This window comes from Acipenser ruthenus, chromosome 2 (assembly GCF_902713425.1).
Source record: "Acipenser ruthenus chromosome 2, fAciRut3.2 maternal haplotype, whole genome shotgun sequence".
Taxonomy (NCBI): Eukaryota; Metazoa; Chordata; class Actinopteri; order Acipenseriformes; family Acipenseridae; genus Acipenser; species Acipenser ruthenus.
Window position 1 is genome coordinate 15,748,886 of NC_081190.1, and position 16,326 is coordinate 15,765,211.

The window sequence follows — 16,326 nt, forward strand, 5'->3', positions numbered from 1 at the left end:
TTCATTTATCGGTGAAGTGTTCACTTGGTGGCATGCTATTCCATTCATTTATCGGTGAAGTGTTCACTTGGTGGCTAAAATGAAAAGCTTTAAAAAGAGTAAAGAGTTGATGGTGATGGTGGTCTTGGTAATCCTGACAGCTTTTAGCAGCTGCAGTAAAACTTGCCCCCTGTTGCATAAACCACAAGAGCCCACTTTGGAAGTGCTTTTCACTGGTTGCAGGATTGTAAGTGGGGGCTAACATTAGCAGAGCTGTATTTGGTACGTGTGTGCAGTTGTATCAGGGAAAGCTGTGTCTTCCATTGGAAAGTCTGAAGATTGCCGTCAGCTGTTAGTTTCATTTGTTTATTTTGGTGTATGCTACTAATAAAGTGTGCAAAAGCACTTAAATACATTTTAAGTTGTTTGTGTGTTGCCTGCATGATTGTTGCCACTTGGTCTACATTGCCACACTGTGTATAACCTTTTTAAACTTATAAAGGTGCTTAGACAACAAAACTGAAAGTAAAGAACAGATAAATGAATTAATAAAGGCTGCATAGAGGTGCTAACAAGTCACAAGGCTTGATCAGGAAACTGATAACGTAAAACTGTTGTAGAATAATATTTTTTATTTAAATCTACTCTGTTTTTAGTTAAAACTCACATGAGTTCTCTTGGGAGAAGTATGAATGTGGGCTAATTATGAACACATGTTGTACTTGCTTTAAATTTTGAGCAATCTTGTTTGCAAATTTAGATATGCTGTATTCTCACCAATTACTCCAGTCTGTTATTAAGCAATGTGTATTCAACTGTTGAAGAGTTTCAGAACCGCTGTAGTGTTTACAAGAAACACATTGACCATTGCTGTATCCCATGTTGTCCATATCGCGGAATGCATTTTTCAACACATACCTGATAGTTTTTTATTCACACACCATAGGTACATTTTACCTCAGGAGAAAGAGATTATTTTTTTCTGTATCCAGTTCATGCTCCCTTCTGTAACAATGCTGGTGCTCTGGTTGAAATGAAAGGCGTTGTGGAAACAGAAAATCAGCATTGTAGGAAGGCGCGAGATCTGGATAAACTGTGATCCTTAGAAGAGAATAAGGAGTAAATGTTGAGAAATGTGTTGACCAGTTGAAGAGTCAGGAATAGGGTTATAAAATACAACACTGCAATACCAACAACACAGGACACAGCTAAGGCAACAAACTTTGCAAAGAATATCCAATCATTTTTACGGTTTTCTTTTTGTAATCATGTAAGGACAACAAATAGGGACTGTTTTATATTTTATCTGTTAATAACATTATATAGCTGGAACACACAGGTTACATTTTTCAGGTAATTTAATTTAATATTTGCTGTAAAGAAAAACTACAAATACAGTATGTAAAAAAAATAAAAGTACTTACTTACATGGTTTATACACATTTTAATGTAAATTTGATGTTTGAAATTACAATAATCATGCTCTACACCTTTACATTTTACCTGTCCACCGCTCAAGGCACCAATTGAACTCAGAGAATGTTTCGAGATGAGTGAGTGAGTGAGTGAATGACGCTACTCAAGTAGCCCGGTCAAACAAGCTCTTCAATAGTAGCGCTGTCTCTGTCCCCTGAAAACATACAATGAAAGAGATTTGAGATTTATTTCGCACTTTGATCTTGGCATTATTGGGAACTTCTAGGTCTGCCCGGGCAAAACCCGGAATGAAAGATCTTTGTGATTCATTTCGTACTTTGCCCGGACAATCCGCGAATTGCCCAGTTTCGGGGATTGCCAGAAACATATGCGCTGCATGGTTCACTAAGAGGAAGTGATAGAAATGTGCAATCGTCATGCAAGATAATAGACTGATATAACAAACTGGTGGCTTTGCCACTTAAAAGTTAAGTATAAGTACATAATGCTTCATGAGATGAAAAAAAAAATTATACAAAAAGGCATATCTTACCCTTTATAAGCAATATTCAATGTTCTTAAACTGAGTAAAACATGAGTCACTGAGACCTGCCCCCTTGTGACAAAGATGTATTTAAAGTTTGTGGCTTTTCGCCAACGCTGGTGGTAATGAGAGACTTGCTACATGGATCATTCGTAACTCTGTTGCTCGCAGCACCTGCTTGTGATGCGGGGGGATTGGAAAGATATGCCTGGGAACTTTGCTTGTATTGATCACTGTAACATGTAGTAAGCAGAGGATGAAGAATGTCGCATTCTTGTTACTGCTCCGATATGTCACAATGGGTAAGTCTGTGATTTTTGCTTGTTGCTATTACAAAGAGAGGCTGGTGTTTATATACTGCTCATCCATAACTATAAAGAAATATAGAAATGTAAAAAAATAGAAGGTAAGCAATATTTAAAGGAAAAAGACTGAGTCTGTTAATCGATTTAGTATGCTTAAATACTGTAGAGAGAATATAGTTTTGTTTCAATGAGCATATTCGAAACCAGTAAGAAAACTTCTGCGATTAATATTTTTTAACACCTTTTTTTTTTCCTTGAACAAAAAAGAGGTTTAAACTTTGCATTGGAGCTGCTGTTCAGTCAATCTGGAACTTTTTTTTAATTGGAAATGACCAGCATCAAAGCATGTGTGGTTCGGATCAGTGTTAGAAATGAATGTACATTTACATGGAACTCATTTGAAATGCTACTTTGTATAAATAGTTGGTAACATTTCTAAAAACAATACCCATGCCACTTAAACATAAACTGTGCTTATAAGTAGAAACAGTGTGCGGTGTACGAGGAGGATTGTATCCCATTACTGCAGGTGTTAATGTAGCACTAAGGGGCTGGAAGTGCCACAGGTTGCCCACTCCTGCTGTTTGCAGGGAAGATAAGCACACTGCAAGCCCTTTAGTGTTTTTTATTATTATGTAGATACTATCAACATGTAGCACCTGGTAATGGAGACGTTAACCTGGCAGGAAATAACTGAGAAAATAACAGTTATTTGACAGAAATATATTTTTATTTTCTTTTAAGCCTTTCATGCATGAAATATTGAAAATAGCAGGGGGAAAAAAGAATTTATTGGGGCCTGATTAATTAAGGGGCAGTAATTTGGCCAGAATTGAAGGAGGAAGATTGAGATGATTGCCATGGTATTTCCCAGTGTCACGCCCGATTTACTGACTAATTAGAAGCAAAAATACCAGTTGGAGAAATTTAATTAGCATACACATTGTGGGTGGCAACAGGTCTGAAGTTGCACACGGTATTTATTCTGTTGACAATGAAAATGTTGTGGGGGGGGGGGGGGGGTTATGTTTTGGCTCCAGTAAAAACCCAGCTGTATAAACAGATACCAGAACTTTCTTTACCTTAAGAGGTTTTATTTATTTATGTATTTATTTGTTAGTTTAGTTAGTTCGTTATTCATATATTAAGGTACTATATATGTATTTGTATGTTTTCAATGTGTGTTTATTAAAATAAATAATATTAATAGCCTAATAAATATGATGGCATATTAAAATATCATTAATGTGTTCTCTGTACACATTACATTATGTAAAAATATAGATATGTACAATAGGCTTAAACAGTACAGTAGTCAAATCAAATTAGCAGGCTTTGTTTTTAGTCTGTCCTACATGTGATACAAAACAACCCCCACCCCCCAATCTTCCACAGCTTCCGACGCCTATGCTCTCCTCTTTGCGGCAGCTTTCAGTGCGCAAAATCCTTTGATTAGCTCATGAATGTATGGCAGCTCATTATCTGTGTTTAACATGATGCTTTGCATACGTAAACATCATTAATGTTGCCTTGCACTTAGGCAATTGCTACACCTCTTCTTACAAGGTGCAAACCATTGTAGAAGGGAGTAACTAAGAGCTGTACAAAAGCACACCTGCAGAGACGGCTTTTGGCTTCAAGATGCCTTCAGGATGGCTGCTGTGGTACACTTCCTGATGCTGCGACACTTGGCTCTTGTTAAGGAGAGGCAGGAACATGTTCAGAGGTGAAGGGCAAGATGAAGAAGACCCTGCATATTCAATCCCAGGATCACTTTGTTTGGGGTGCCGGAGGACGCGGTGCTAAAGCGTTATCGTCTCACTCTGCAGGTCATCCTAATCCTAATAGCTGAATTGAGTGATGAGCTAGACCCCCGCGTTAATCTTGGGACCGCTATCCCTGCACATGTGAACGTGCTGTGTTCTCTGCACTACTTAGCCTCTGATTCCTGTTAGACCACAGTTGGAATGTCTGGAGGGGTAGCCCAATCCACCTTTTCCAGAGTGCTAGGCAAATTTATAGATGTCATGCTGAAAAGGGCAAGCCAATACATATAATTTCCTAAGGATACTCGCATAACTGATGTTGGCTGAGGCTTTTCTAAACAAATACATTTCATGCTGAGTGACCTCAGCCGTTTTTTTTTGTTTTTTTTCTGTGCGCCAAGAGGACTTTGCTGCCCTTCCTGTGACATATTTTTTTGCTTTATATTTTCGTGCTCCACAAATGTCATACAGCGACTATTGCTCTCTGAACTCTTAAGTCTGCAAGTGCTGACTTTTAAATAGACTGATGCGCTCTTTGAGACTCTCATTATCATAATTGAGGATCATTATTTGTGCGTGTTGAGTAATTTACATTATACAAATATGTAGCAATAAATTTACTTAAAAATACTTTCCATCATACATTAAAAGTATATATTTGTAATAGACACAATATAATGCAACATTTTAGTGCTTGCATTTTTTTCAATGATTTTTTGAAATGTTCCCCCAAGTCTAAAATAATCTGTAGTATTTTGATATCACCTACCGGACATTATACAGGATATAATATTGTTTTTCCACCTGAGGCAAGGAGAAAGTCATCCATTTTAGTCTTGAATGTCATTAATTTCCAATTATCATTTTTATTTTAAAAGTATGTAAAAGGAAAAAGTCTACCATTTATAAACGTTTAAATAATATTGAGGGTCATTTTCAGGGGTATTTGGAAAGTGCAGACTCATAACCTTCCTGAACTACCCAGGAACAAGAGGGAGAGTATTTAAGGTCTGCATTATCCTTTTTGATCTCCCTGAGGATGACATTACAGCTCGATACCGTCTATTTCATTATGTACAATTTTTTGTATTCGTTGTATAATAAACTTGGTTCATTATATTATTTTCTAATGGTACAATCGGCACCCTAATTTTGTACTCGATTATCGTATAGACATTGATTTATCAACGCTAATCGATGCATTGACGTTTTATTTTTCAAAATAAAAAGCATTCGTTTTTTTAACAGAAGATCCAATAACTAAAAACACCGTTGTGCATAATAAGGTACGCTGTCAGTGTTTAGATTTCTTTTGATGGATTTTTTTCTTGTTTTATTCCATGCAGGCATTCTTTATGGATGTACGTTGTTTAGTCGTGTTACCTGCCAGTCTTGCTCAGGTATTTATTGACATATCTTTTATTTATGATTACAGTTCTTTAGAATATAGGTGTCTGCATGGTCTTTGATATTGTTTCATATTAAATCAAATGTCTCCGTAAAAACTGACTGTTTTTTTTTTTTGTTTTTTTTTAGTGATCACAGATTCTACATGTTTTGATCTTGATTATTGCCAGACAGGCTCAGGTATTTTTTTTATTATTTTCATTTGAATTAATTAAATTCTGTGATCATACATGGGTCTCAGTCTTATGGGTTTTCTTTGGTTCTGTTTCACAAAGACCATTTTTATAAGGTGTTATTTAAGGATGCTTGTTTGGTCTGTCATGTTCTATGGATGGATAGATAGATAGATAGATAGATAGATATACATATGTTGTTGTTTTTTTTAATTTTTGCAGATGGGATCAATGGCTTGGAATGTTACAAACAATATCTTGAAAATCATTTGACTTGCACTTGGAAGCCTGGAACTCGCGCCTCAAACGCTACGACATACACATTAATAACGGAACAGTAAGTTCTAAGTTATGGTATATATGTTGCAAGAAATGACAAATTACAGCTTTGGACAAAAGTTGATCAAAATGAATGATCAATATTGTTATCATTGTCTACAGAGGTTGTTGATAAAACTGTTAGTGTGGGCTTTATTTAAAGCCTTTTCAGTGAAAGCTGAGGTTTGTTCAGAGGATCTCGCATCATCAGGGAGAAAAAAGTTGGTCTTCTGAGAATGGTGCCCAAGGTTTCTCCGAAAAATCTCCAAAATGACAAAGCAAGAGTGCATTTCACTTACTTACCATGGGTTTGGGAGAACTTCAAAAATAATCTTTTCCTTACAAAAATTGAAATGGCTATATAGGAACATATGGTTCTGGTCCGGTTCCTAGTTGTGATTCATTGCAGATCTTGGTCTAGTGTTTTTTTTTTTTGTTTTTTTTATTTAGAGTGACCAATTATTATTTTTATTTATTTTCCCACAATTTGGTATGTCCAATTATGTTTTGACTCCTCGCCACAGCGAGTCCCCACACAGCACATAGGTGCAGAGAGTGTCCTTGATCTCACAAGCTAGAATCACTTTTACACCGAGCAATCCAGAGCAGAGGTGTATTTGTAATATATTAACATGTTGCTTAATTAATGTTTTGATTTCATAAGGATCGACAGAAGCAAATGTAAAAGATGCAAGAACATTTTAAATACATTCCACTTAATTGAAGGGCTATTCAGTAAAAATTCTGTGACCATTTGGGTCGTTGAAAGTGACCCCAACAGGAATTGTTCCAAAGCAATTTTCAAAGGCACGCCAAATCAGTTGGGTAAGTAACACCCACTGAACAGCTCTACATGGTCAGTATTTATTTTTATTCCTTAATCCTGCATCAATGCCCCAGCCTTGGGGGCCGATTGGTTCGGTCTCACCTCTGAGAGGGCGGCTCTGCCTGAGCCAGGGGGAAACCCTGTATTCTTTACTAACAACTTGCTTTCATCTATGCCCATGTTCCTCTCTGGCCCCTTCCTGTTCATTTCCTTCTGTCTCAGAATTCCTGTTGCTCCGCGTGGCTCTGTCTCAGAGGTCTGGCCACACCGTTCTCCCTAAACATAAGCTTTCCTTGTTAGTCAGGGATGACTTCTAGTCTTCTCAAATGTATCCTCTATCCTTCTCTTCATTTTCCCTTTGGAAGTAACGCCCACTTCCCAGGATTGGAGGCTGATCGGCTCGGTCTCACCTCTGTGAGGGCGGCTCTCCACGAGCCAAGGGGAAAGCATGTCATCTTCCTAAAGTCACAAGCACATGATTCCTATTTCAAGTCCCAGGGCTTACTCCTCTCAGCCCTTGCGCCTGTCCCGTGAATGGTTTGGTAAAATGAATGCAATTTAATTTTGAGTTTGAAATTTTTTTTTTTTTTAAAGTATGCTGCATCCATGCAATGTTCACAGGAAGCTGTCATGAAGTGAATAACAAAGTCTTAGATATAAAGTGCATTTTATTTATTATTATTATTATTATTTGTTTATTTAGCAAGGCGACTTGCAGAGACTAGGGTGTGTGAACTATGCATCAGCTGCAGAATCACTTACAACAACGTCTCTCCTGAAAGATGGAGCACAAGGAGGTTAAGTGACTTTCTCAGGGTCACACAATGGGTCAGGGATTTGGTTACAAGCCCTTTTCTTTAACCACGCACCACACAGCCTCCTATACCAATTTAAAATAAATTGGTAACAGACACAGTCAGGTTTTAAGAATTAACAGAGAGTCGAGCGGGTCGGCCAGAATTTCAACTTCTGAGGTCATTTCTGACTGAGTTTGTGCCATCTGTGTACTTTGCTTTATCTGTGAATTTCTCTCCACCTTTCTCTGAACCCGTCTATGGAAATATTTTTCTCCAGCTGAATGTATTGGTTGTTTGTTTCAGTAAGATGTCCTCCACCATCACAAATAAGTTATACAAGAGGTCAAGGAAAGTTACACATATCTTGGAAAAAAGGAAAAAATGCTTTGCAATATCTGGTTCAATTCAGAGAATCTAACATGGTTACCTGGAAAACGGTAAGTCAAGCCAAGTCAGAATAAATAGAATTAACTACTGTGCCTCATTTACAGAAAGTACTGCTGCACAAAACGATGATTCAATTTTTCAGATGAGCTCTCCACAGGTGAGGGTTGTTGCTGCTGATTGGGTTGAAGAAACAGCTGCTTATATTTGTAGTGACTGCTGCTTTTCTTAGACTGCAGAGAAAAGCAAACCACACAAATCCAAGCGGCTGCTTCTTCACTTGGTACAGCACTAACAGAAAGTTTCATTTGCTCACAGATACTTGGAGTGACTGCACCTCAGGTAGCATGCCTGCAGTTCCATGACTTCCCTCAAAGACAGTTTAGCTTGATATATCAAAAGAAAAATCAATGGTTATGTTTACAGTTACTTTTTGGATCCTTTCTTTTTCTCGTACGGTATTTTTCTAGAGTTTAAAAATGCATGTTTAAAGCATTTCCTGTGTTTGACCAGTGCACGCAGTTTACAATGCTAATATCCTTCACCACCAACCTTGACGGATTTGTCATGCTTACTAACTATTCCAGCATGGATTGCTTAAAAAAAAGCAATCCATGCTGGAATAGTTAGTAAGCATGCCAAATTATGATATTAGCAGAAACAACAATAGAGAATTATACAAAAGTTAAGTACTAGGAAAATGTAGATGATATAAAGTATCCCTTTAACCTGTTTTTTTCTGGGAGCACCATATGTTGTAGTTGGCTTTGTACACTGTTATAAAAGTTTACTATGGTATTTTTGCACTGTATTTTTGCAGTTTTACAATGCTTTTGGTTATACTATGCATTTAGCAATAGTTTAACCAGGTTTGCCGCGTTTGTTAATATGCTTTACCATACCTTGCTATTCTTTATGATGCTTACCCATGCTTTACCACGCTCTCACTATGCTTTATTATTACACTTTGCTGTGTTTTTACTATGGTAAACTTTTATAGGGGCAGAATCTAGGTTACAACTCTCATAATAGTGCTGACTATTCAAAGATGAATCAATCATAAAATCTGCTGATATATGAATAATTTGAATAGCCACATGAACAATAGTTTGAAGGATTAGACTGTACTTGGGAGTTTGTTGTAACAGGGTATCTAATCATAAACATCCCCTGTGTGCTTATTTGTAGGTCAAATCAGATAATAATCATGAAGTCACAGTGTCTGGGTTGAATCGATCAGTTTCGTATGCAGCTCAGGTTCAATGTAATCCTAATAGCACCAGTAAGAGGTGTCAGAAGTGCATGTGGAGTGATGTTTTGTTTATCCCTCCTGGTAAGTAATCTCTAACTAAAGTTTGTGCAATCTGCCCATTAACTAGGATCAACAGCAGGGATGTCCACAATTCAATAGCTGTTGATATGTTGTGGAGCCAAGGATAGTAAATAATAAAGGACATCTTTTACTCTTGTTTTAAAAAAGCTAGCAGAGCAAACATGGCTCAGATTCAGGGCTGTGTGTAAACAAATACTGCACACATGATGTAGCAATAAGGGTAAAGTGAGATTGAAATATACTGTACACATCAAAGAGACGGCATTCAGTCTAGTGAGATACCCCTCTTGTTTAAATTTCTTTTTAAATCACCTTGATTGTGTGTTTTGTTGTTGCTAAACAGAGTTGACAGAGGTGCCAAATATTGTGGAGTTTATTACGGAACTATTACCCAGCGGGAAGCAAAGGTTCCATATGAGTTGGAAGGTACTTTCTTTATTATTTAACTTTTAGTTTAAAAAAAAAACAACTAAATAAATAAAAATACTTTCAATGTTTGCATTTGCACATGATTTCAAATCGGATTACTGTTTGTGTGACCAATGGCCCGTCTATATAATACTCCATCAAAGCTATGAAGTTTAAAGGATATTATACTGTGTGTCAATACTTAGTGGTTTGATTCTAGTGTTTTAATATTAACAGGCATTTGTCTTAAAAAAAAAACCAGGAGTTCATTAAAAACTTGTGTAACCCCTGTCCGCTGATGTGTCAGATACGGCTGGTTTTAATTATTTACCTTCACATTTTCTTTAGTACAACAGCAATGTCTCAGGATACAGTGTCACTGTCAAAGAAGAATCTGGAGAATTTCAAGAGACCTTCAACACTACCCTTCCAGAGATCAGTCTGACTCTCTCTCTATCTGCCTACTTGGTCCGTGTTGTAGCTTTTAACAGCGGTGGACAATCGCCGGCATATCAAAGAAAGATCCCAGAGCCTCAAAATATAGGTAACCGTTTTGTGCAATAGTCAATATGTTTGCTTCTGTGGTTTTGCTTCAAATTATTTTAAAACTACTAACCTTTGAAAATATCTTTACAGACTTGCCCGGTCAAATCAATGTATCTGCCTGCTCAAATGAGAGCTTTTCTATTTCCTGGAATAAAAGCCTTGTTAAAAACTACACCTGCTATTCTGTTGTGTGGGGCCTTGTTCATGGAAACAAGACATCGCAATCGTTTCATTCTCTGTCAGAAAAGATATCCTTACGAGGTATGTTTTACCAGCAGTTCATTTTAATTGTATCTAGTGCCTGGTACTGCAGGAGGCTTGCTTAGGGCTGTTTAAATATCATTAAAGAGGAAAAGGTTCCGAGTTGTTTTTCAAAGCACTTTAACCAGTGAAAATGTTTATGAATGTTTTTGTTTTTTAAATCCTTAATTCAAAACATGAATAGATAAACTGGGCAAAAAAGCTCCATTCCCAATATCGTCTCAAAAATCGAATTTCAATACTACATTTAAAACATATTTGGCCAAATACTTAAGAAATGTTTGATGCACATCCCTTTGGTAAATCTACTTGCTTTGTGCTGCACATGTAAATATGCCTCCATCCTTGTAAGGTGCATTTTTGTAGCTGGCTTATAAGAAAGAACATTTTTAACTAACAGCAATTATAGTTTTTTTTATAAATGCATGAATCAACCAACAGCCAGTCAGATTTGGGAATTTTGTATCTAAGATGTTCTTGTCTTTAGGAGGAGATTTGAAAATAGCCTTGATGCAATATCGGAGAGAAATTGAGAATGCATGCTCTTAATACAGTATTACATTTGTATTTTCAGGGACCTTGGAACCTTACAAAATATACCGATTCATTCTGCATTTAAGACACAATAAATCCCCCTGCAACTTGAAAAGTCTGAATAACAGTGAAAGCACATATGGCAGGGCAGATGCTTATTGCGTTGAAGGAAGTAGGTTTTGTTCACTGGGACTTTTGACAAGCATTTTCAAACAAAAATGTCACTTTGATGTTGGCTTGATAAAATGTTTAAATCTGATTGGTTTACAGGACCAAAGAGTGGACCTGTCAACGTCACCTACAGCAATGTTACAAAAACTTCAGCTGTGATAAATTGGAGTAAAGTACGTGAAGAGGATCTGCAGGGATTTCTTCAGGGCTATATAATCCACTATAGAGCTAACGATACAAGTGCTTCCTCAGGTCATTTTTAAATACATATCTACTAAGAGGGAAAATTGTCCCCCAGACAGTGTATCCATGTAGTGTATATTTAATTCTAATTGGAGGAGTAATTGGCAAAACAAGGCTGATGTGGTTTAGAAAAACTGAGATGCAGTACTTCAGGTTGGGGCCCTATTCACAAAACTTTATAAGCAACTATAAAATCGCTTAACAAAACATTCCTTCAAACTGTCCTTAAAGTTCTGAGAATAGGTCCCAGTAATAGACCCCATACATATGTATTCTGTTAATGATTATATTTTATTTGACCTTTATCTGAATACTTTTAAACGAATACACTGAAATGATGCCTTGTTTTTTTATATTTTTAATACTTATAATAATATATTGTATGCATGTTTTTATCTTCACATTGTGCTATTTATTCTTTTTCAGCAATCACTGTTAATTCCTCCACAAATAGTTATATTTTAACTAAACTGAAAAGCAAAACAATCTACAAAGTCAGTGTGTCTGCCTTCACAACGGCTGGGGAGGGAGTCCGAAGCGACCAAATCATATTTGAAACAAAGCAATACGGTACATCTGAAGGCGCTTATTTTAGATTACAACACTGTAAGGCATATTGGCTCCCAAAAATCTGGATTTTCTTTAATAGCCCTGAAGTATCTAGGTTGTATATATGGTTGTGATAATGTTTTTTGTAAATCTAAATAATATACTGGTTTTGAGAACCCTTCTGGAAACCGATAGTAAAAATGTGTTTTATAATCAAATCTAAATAAGGGAGGACAGCATGCATCTTACTAAGGTTGTCAGGTGTTGATGTGATGGTGTTGAAGACGAGAGCCATAATGTCCCAAACATGTGTGTGTTTAACTATTCTTCCCTCTTAGAGCTAATGTTGATTTGTGTTCAAATGCTAGCTTGAAACCTTGAATACAATAACTATCTTGTAATAAACACCTCTTCTTTACACGACTCTTCTTTACCACACTTTATTTTCCTGATTGTTTTTAACTAAATATCGTTTTAGTTTATGATAAACCCGAAGACTGATAATGTGAATGTTGAGGCAAAACTGACAAATATTTTTCAATATATAAAAAAAATGACCACTGGAAACGTTAGCATGGTAAATAATTATCCAAGCATAAACAGCAATACAGAACAGTAGGGATACACAGTGCAGATTAAATAAAAAGTCTTACTCCTCTATTATTGTTGCAGAACCATCACTTTTGTTTGTTTGTTTCTCTACAGAGCTCAGTAATATAATTGTCATTGTGGTGTGTGTCATCTCTGGAATACTATTGAGTCTGTGTGCTGTTCCTATTTCCTCCAGAGCATTTAAAAGGTAAGAATATAATTTTATAATTATATTTTAATGGTAACACATCATAATAAATGATTGTTGTTGTATTAATTCGTTAGTGAAACTGTTTAAAAAGTAGAGGCAGAGCCAAACGTAATCCTATATAGTTAAAATAAATAGAAATAGCTTTTTAGACCTCCCTCCTGTTACAAACATAAAACCAAAAACCCTTCACATGTTAATATACTGTATATGGATATAACCTTCTTCTAACTAAACACATTTCTATTCTTCAGAGCAAAGATTTTTTTTTGGCCAAATATACCCAACCCTGGCAACAGCAATGCTATGCAGGAAATTGATAGAAGCAGCCCACTGGTATGTACAGCAAAATGAAATCTAAGGCTTACTGAAATGGAGGAGAAATACAATTGTATCACTATCACATTATATTCTGTAAATTACTTCAATAAAAGTAGTCTTTGCTGATGTACCTACATAGTCAATTAATACTATAGGAATATTTTGACTGATAACTAGATATCCCAATGCATTTTAAACTAATGTTTGTACTTTAATTTATCCTGCATTGTCTTTTCACCATTTCATGATTCCAGTCCACTTCTCAATACTGTTGAAGGCAATACATTTTCTGAAGACCACATGACATCACACTAACCAGATGTTCTTTTTTTTTTAATTTAAGGAGTTTTCGCATACCACAGCAGTACCTCTGTTTGAAGCTGACACTGATGAGAAAGATGCTGACAGCCTGCATATCATTGAAGAGTCGTCAGTGATGCTTGCAGAGATCGAGCAGCTTCAAAATGAACCTGTCCAAAGCAACGTGGATCCCAGTCCAACAAAACCAGCCCCCCCGCCTGTAAGCGATTATACCACCATGGAGTTCTTTCATCAAGTCATGCCTCATGCATCCATAGCCACTGCTGTAGCTCAAGTCCAGCCAGGCAGACAGAATGACATAGAGCTGAGTACCATGGCAACGTTGAAGGGTATGACAGCCCTTGACTATCTAAAGCAAACACTTTGCAATGTTTACTCCAATACAACTACAGCTGGAAATGACACAATTGAAACAGTGATGTGAATGTCAAGCACAGAATCTTTAGTCTTCAAAGGAAAAGGCGCCTGGCAATGAGTGAAAGCCCATCTGTTTTTAGTTGTCTTTCGAGAAGCAAGCAACAATAAACCATTGTCTGCAAAGCCTCCTGCAAGCAACAACAAGCAACAACACTGTCTTAAAGTACGATTCTGTGGGGCATGCCAATGTGGGGCATGCCAATGTAAGACTTCTTAAAATTGTTTTGTCTCACTTTTCTTTCAGAAGAGCGCATATACAGAATTAACATTATACTCATCAAGACATGTTAAAATAAATCACTCATTACCCCATATTTAGGTTTTCATCAGATTGGCGCATTTGAGGCTGTGAGTGGGTATTGCCAGCCACTCTGCAACAATAAGATCCCAATGCTCAAATAGACATTGGAAATGTTGTCCTGATTGAGAAATTTCACAATGAAAAGAACTTGTAGAAACAGTTTTTTTACAACCAGGCTCTGTTTTCTCCTCTTGGCTTGAGATCGCCCATAGCTGCCTCAGTTGGATGGCATTTCCGCTGGGTCCTAGTGGAGACACTATACTGAGTAGTGATTATACGAATACATTATTAAAAAATACAACTTTTAGTACTCCTGCAATGTGACGGGGACATTTCCCCATCGTTGAAAAAGTGATAGGGACATGTCCTCCATGTAAATTACGCCTATGTTTGTGACTGGGGTCTGCAGCTGTAATGTCTGGTCCTAAGTACTGGTGGTGATTTTATATAAACAATTTTTAGTCCCAAACTGACAGTTGCTGAGGATGATTACATTTCAGTTTCACACCCCTAGAGACCATTTCTAAATTTACCCTACCTCAGAAATGCAGCTGCATTTCAGTTCAAAAGCGTACATAATAATCTCAACAGAAGCAACAAAAGAGTATACAGGAGTATCTGTAGTATTTTGTATTTAATTATATCCTGATGTAACTATCAGTTATCTGCTGTATTATTGAATTGTATTTTGTCACACTTGTACTTGCTTGTACTCATTGTATTCATCATTGTATTTATCTTGCTCTTAATTGTATTATTACTTGCACTGTGATTCTTGAAATGTATTTGTTTACGACTGTAAGTCGCCCTGGATAAGGGCGTCTGCTAAGAAATAAATAATAATAATAATAATAATAATAATAATAATAATAATAATAATAATAATAATAATAATAATAATAATACAAACCACTCAAATTGAAATATTAAAAAGGTAAGGAATGTAGATAGTATAAGCAAGGGGTGTCAAACTCCTGGAGGGCCACAGTGTCTTCTGGCTTTCATTCCACCTGATCTCTCAATTACTTAATTGCTCTAATGATTTGATTAACTGGACACATTTAACACTTCTCTTCAGGCCTCAAAATGTTTCATAGGTAATGTATCTTGAATCAAGTGCATTTCTAAAACCATCAACTGTAAAAGACCTTGAAAAATATGAAATACTGTATGTCAAACTGAACAAATAATTAAATCAATTATGTTAATTGAGAGCTGGAATGGAATGAAAACCAGAAGACCCTGCAGCCCTCGAGGACTGGAGTTTGACACCCATGGTATAAGGTATCCCTTTGATTGGAATTCAAGTGAGTAATCACAGAGAATGGGGTGCTGTTCAGTCAAACTACAGTACAGGGCCTGTGTCATCCCGTTGAATCAGAAAAAACAGGACTATAACGTGCTGTATTTGTATTGTATAAAATTAGAATTTGCTAAACACATGACAGATTTACTAGCAGTGCTTAAATACTTGAATTGTCTGTTTTGAATAAGCTATTAATTCCTAGGAGTACAGTAGCATCTGGCTGATTTCAGATCTGGGCTGACAGTATTGTGTTTTCGAAGAATATTTCAGTCAAGCCTAACCAGTCACAGCTGCAAGCTTAACCACAGCTATCTTTCCTGTTGAAGCGTGTGTGTTTTTGATTTTGCTTTTTTTATTTTGTATATATCTTTTCTAAAATTGTACACACATCATGTTCAAACCATTATTCCTGCCACTCTGCACCAAGGCTAACTTTGACTGTGCAATGTGACACCAGTGTGTGTGTGTGTGTGTGTGTGTGATATATCCATATACACTATATCTATATCTATATCTATATATACATCGAGAGAGAGAGAGAGAGAGAGAGAGAGAGAGAGAGAGAGAGAGCAAGAGATATTTATATATATTTACTTCCCAGACACATCCTGTATTTAAGCAAACCAATGTGTTGCTAGTAACAAAGTATTCTCATGAGTTTATAGAATGCCTGTCACCTAAAAATGTATAAACCTGATTGTTCACTATTTTATAATGTATTTATATAATAGATCATCCCTGGGAGGAGGAGGGGGTAGTTATCCATTGAAAGTATATTAGTATACAGTATAAGTACAGTACATTTTAAAAATACATAATGCATTGGCTTTTGGGGAAGTCACATACAGGTCACATACAGTATAGTTATGTAGGTGTGTGGATTTCCTGTCAGGTTATTGTC

The 16,326-nt window shown here is 36.5% G+C and overlaps 1 protein-coding gene across 1 annotated transcript; it reads left to right on the forward strand.

The window, feature by feature from the left end:
* The first annotated feature begins 2,053 nt into the window (after positions 1 to 2,053).
* LOC117403660 (interleukin-31 receptor subunit alpha-like) lies at positions 2,054 to 15,561 on the forward strand. The gene is made up of 16 exons (XM_059006669.1): positions 2,054 to 2,241; positions 5,357 to 5,410; positions 5,547 to 5,597; positions 5,813 to 5,927; positions 6,573 to 6,733; positions 7,835 to 7,968; positions 9,104 to 9,248; positions 9,592 to 9,674; positions 10,005 to 10,200; positions 10,293 to 10,463; positions 11,038 to 11,169; positions 11,268 to 11,420; positions 11,838 to 11,981; positions 12,666 to 12,759; positions 13,014 to 13,095; positions 13,424 to 15,561. Exons 1-16 carry the CDS (start codon positions 2,196 to 2,198, stop codon positions 13,823 to 13,825), a joined length of 2,163 nt encoding a protein of 720 aa, XP_058862652.1. The 5' UTR covers positions 2,054 to 2,195; the 3' UTR covers positions 13,826 to 15,561.
* Positions 15,562 to 16,326: the final 765 nt, after the last annotated feature.

Excerpts from the sequence above, each read along its gene's own strand:
- LOC117403660 (XM_059006669.1), top strand. The coding sequence starts at position 2,196 with ATGAAGAATGTCGCATTCTTGTTACTGCTCCGATATGTCACAATGG. Across the intron at positions 10,201-10,292 it reads CCCAGAGCCTCAAAATATAG|ACTTGCCCGGTCAAATCAAT; the intron begins GTAACCGTTTTG and ends ATATCTTTACAG. Across the intron at positions 13,096-13,423 it reads TTGATAGAAGCAGCCCACTG|GAGTTTTCGCATACCACAGC; the intron begins GTATGTACAGCA and ends TTTTAATTTAAG.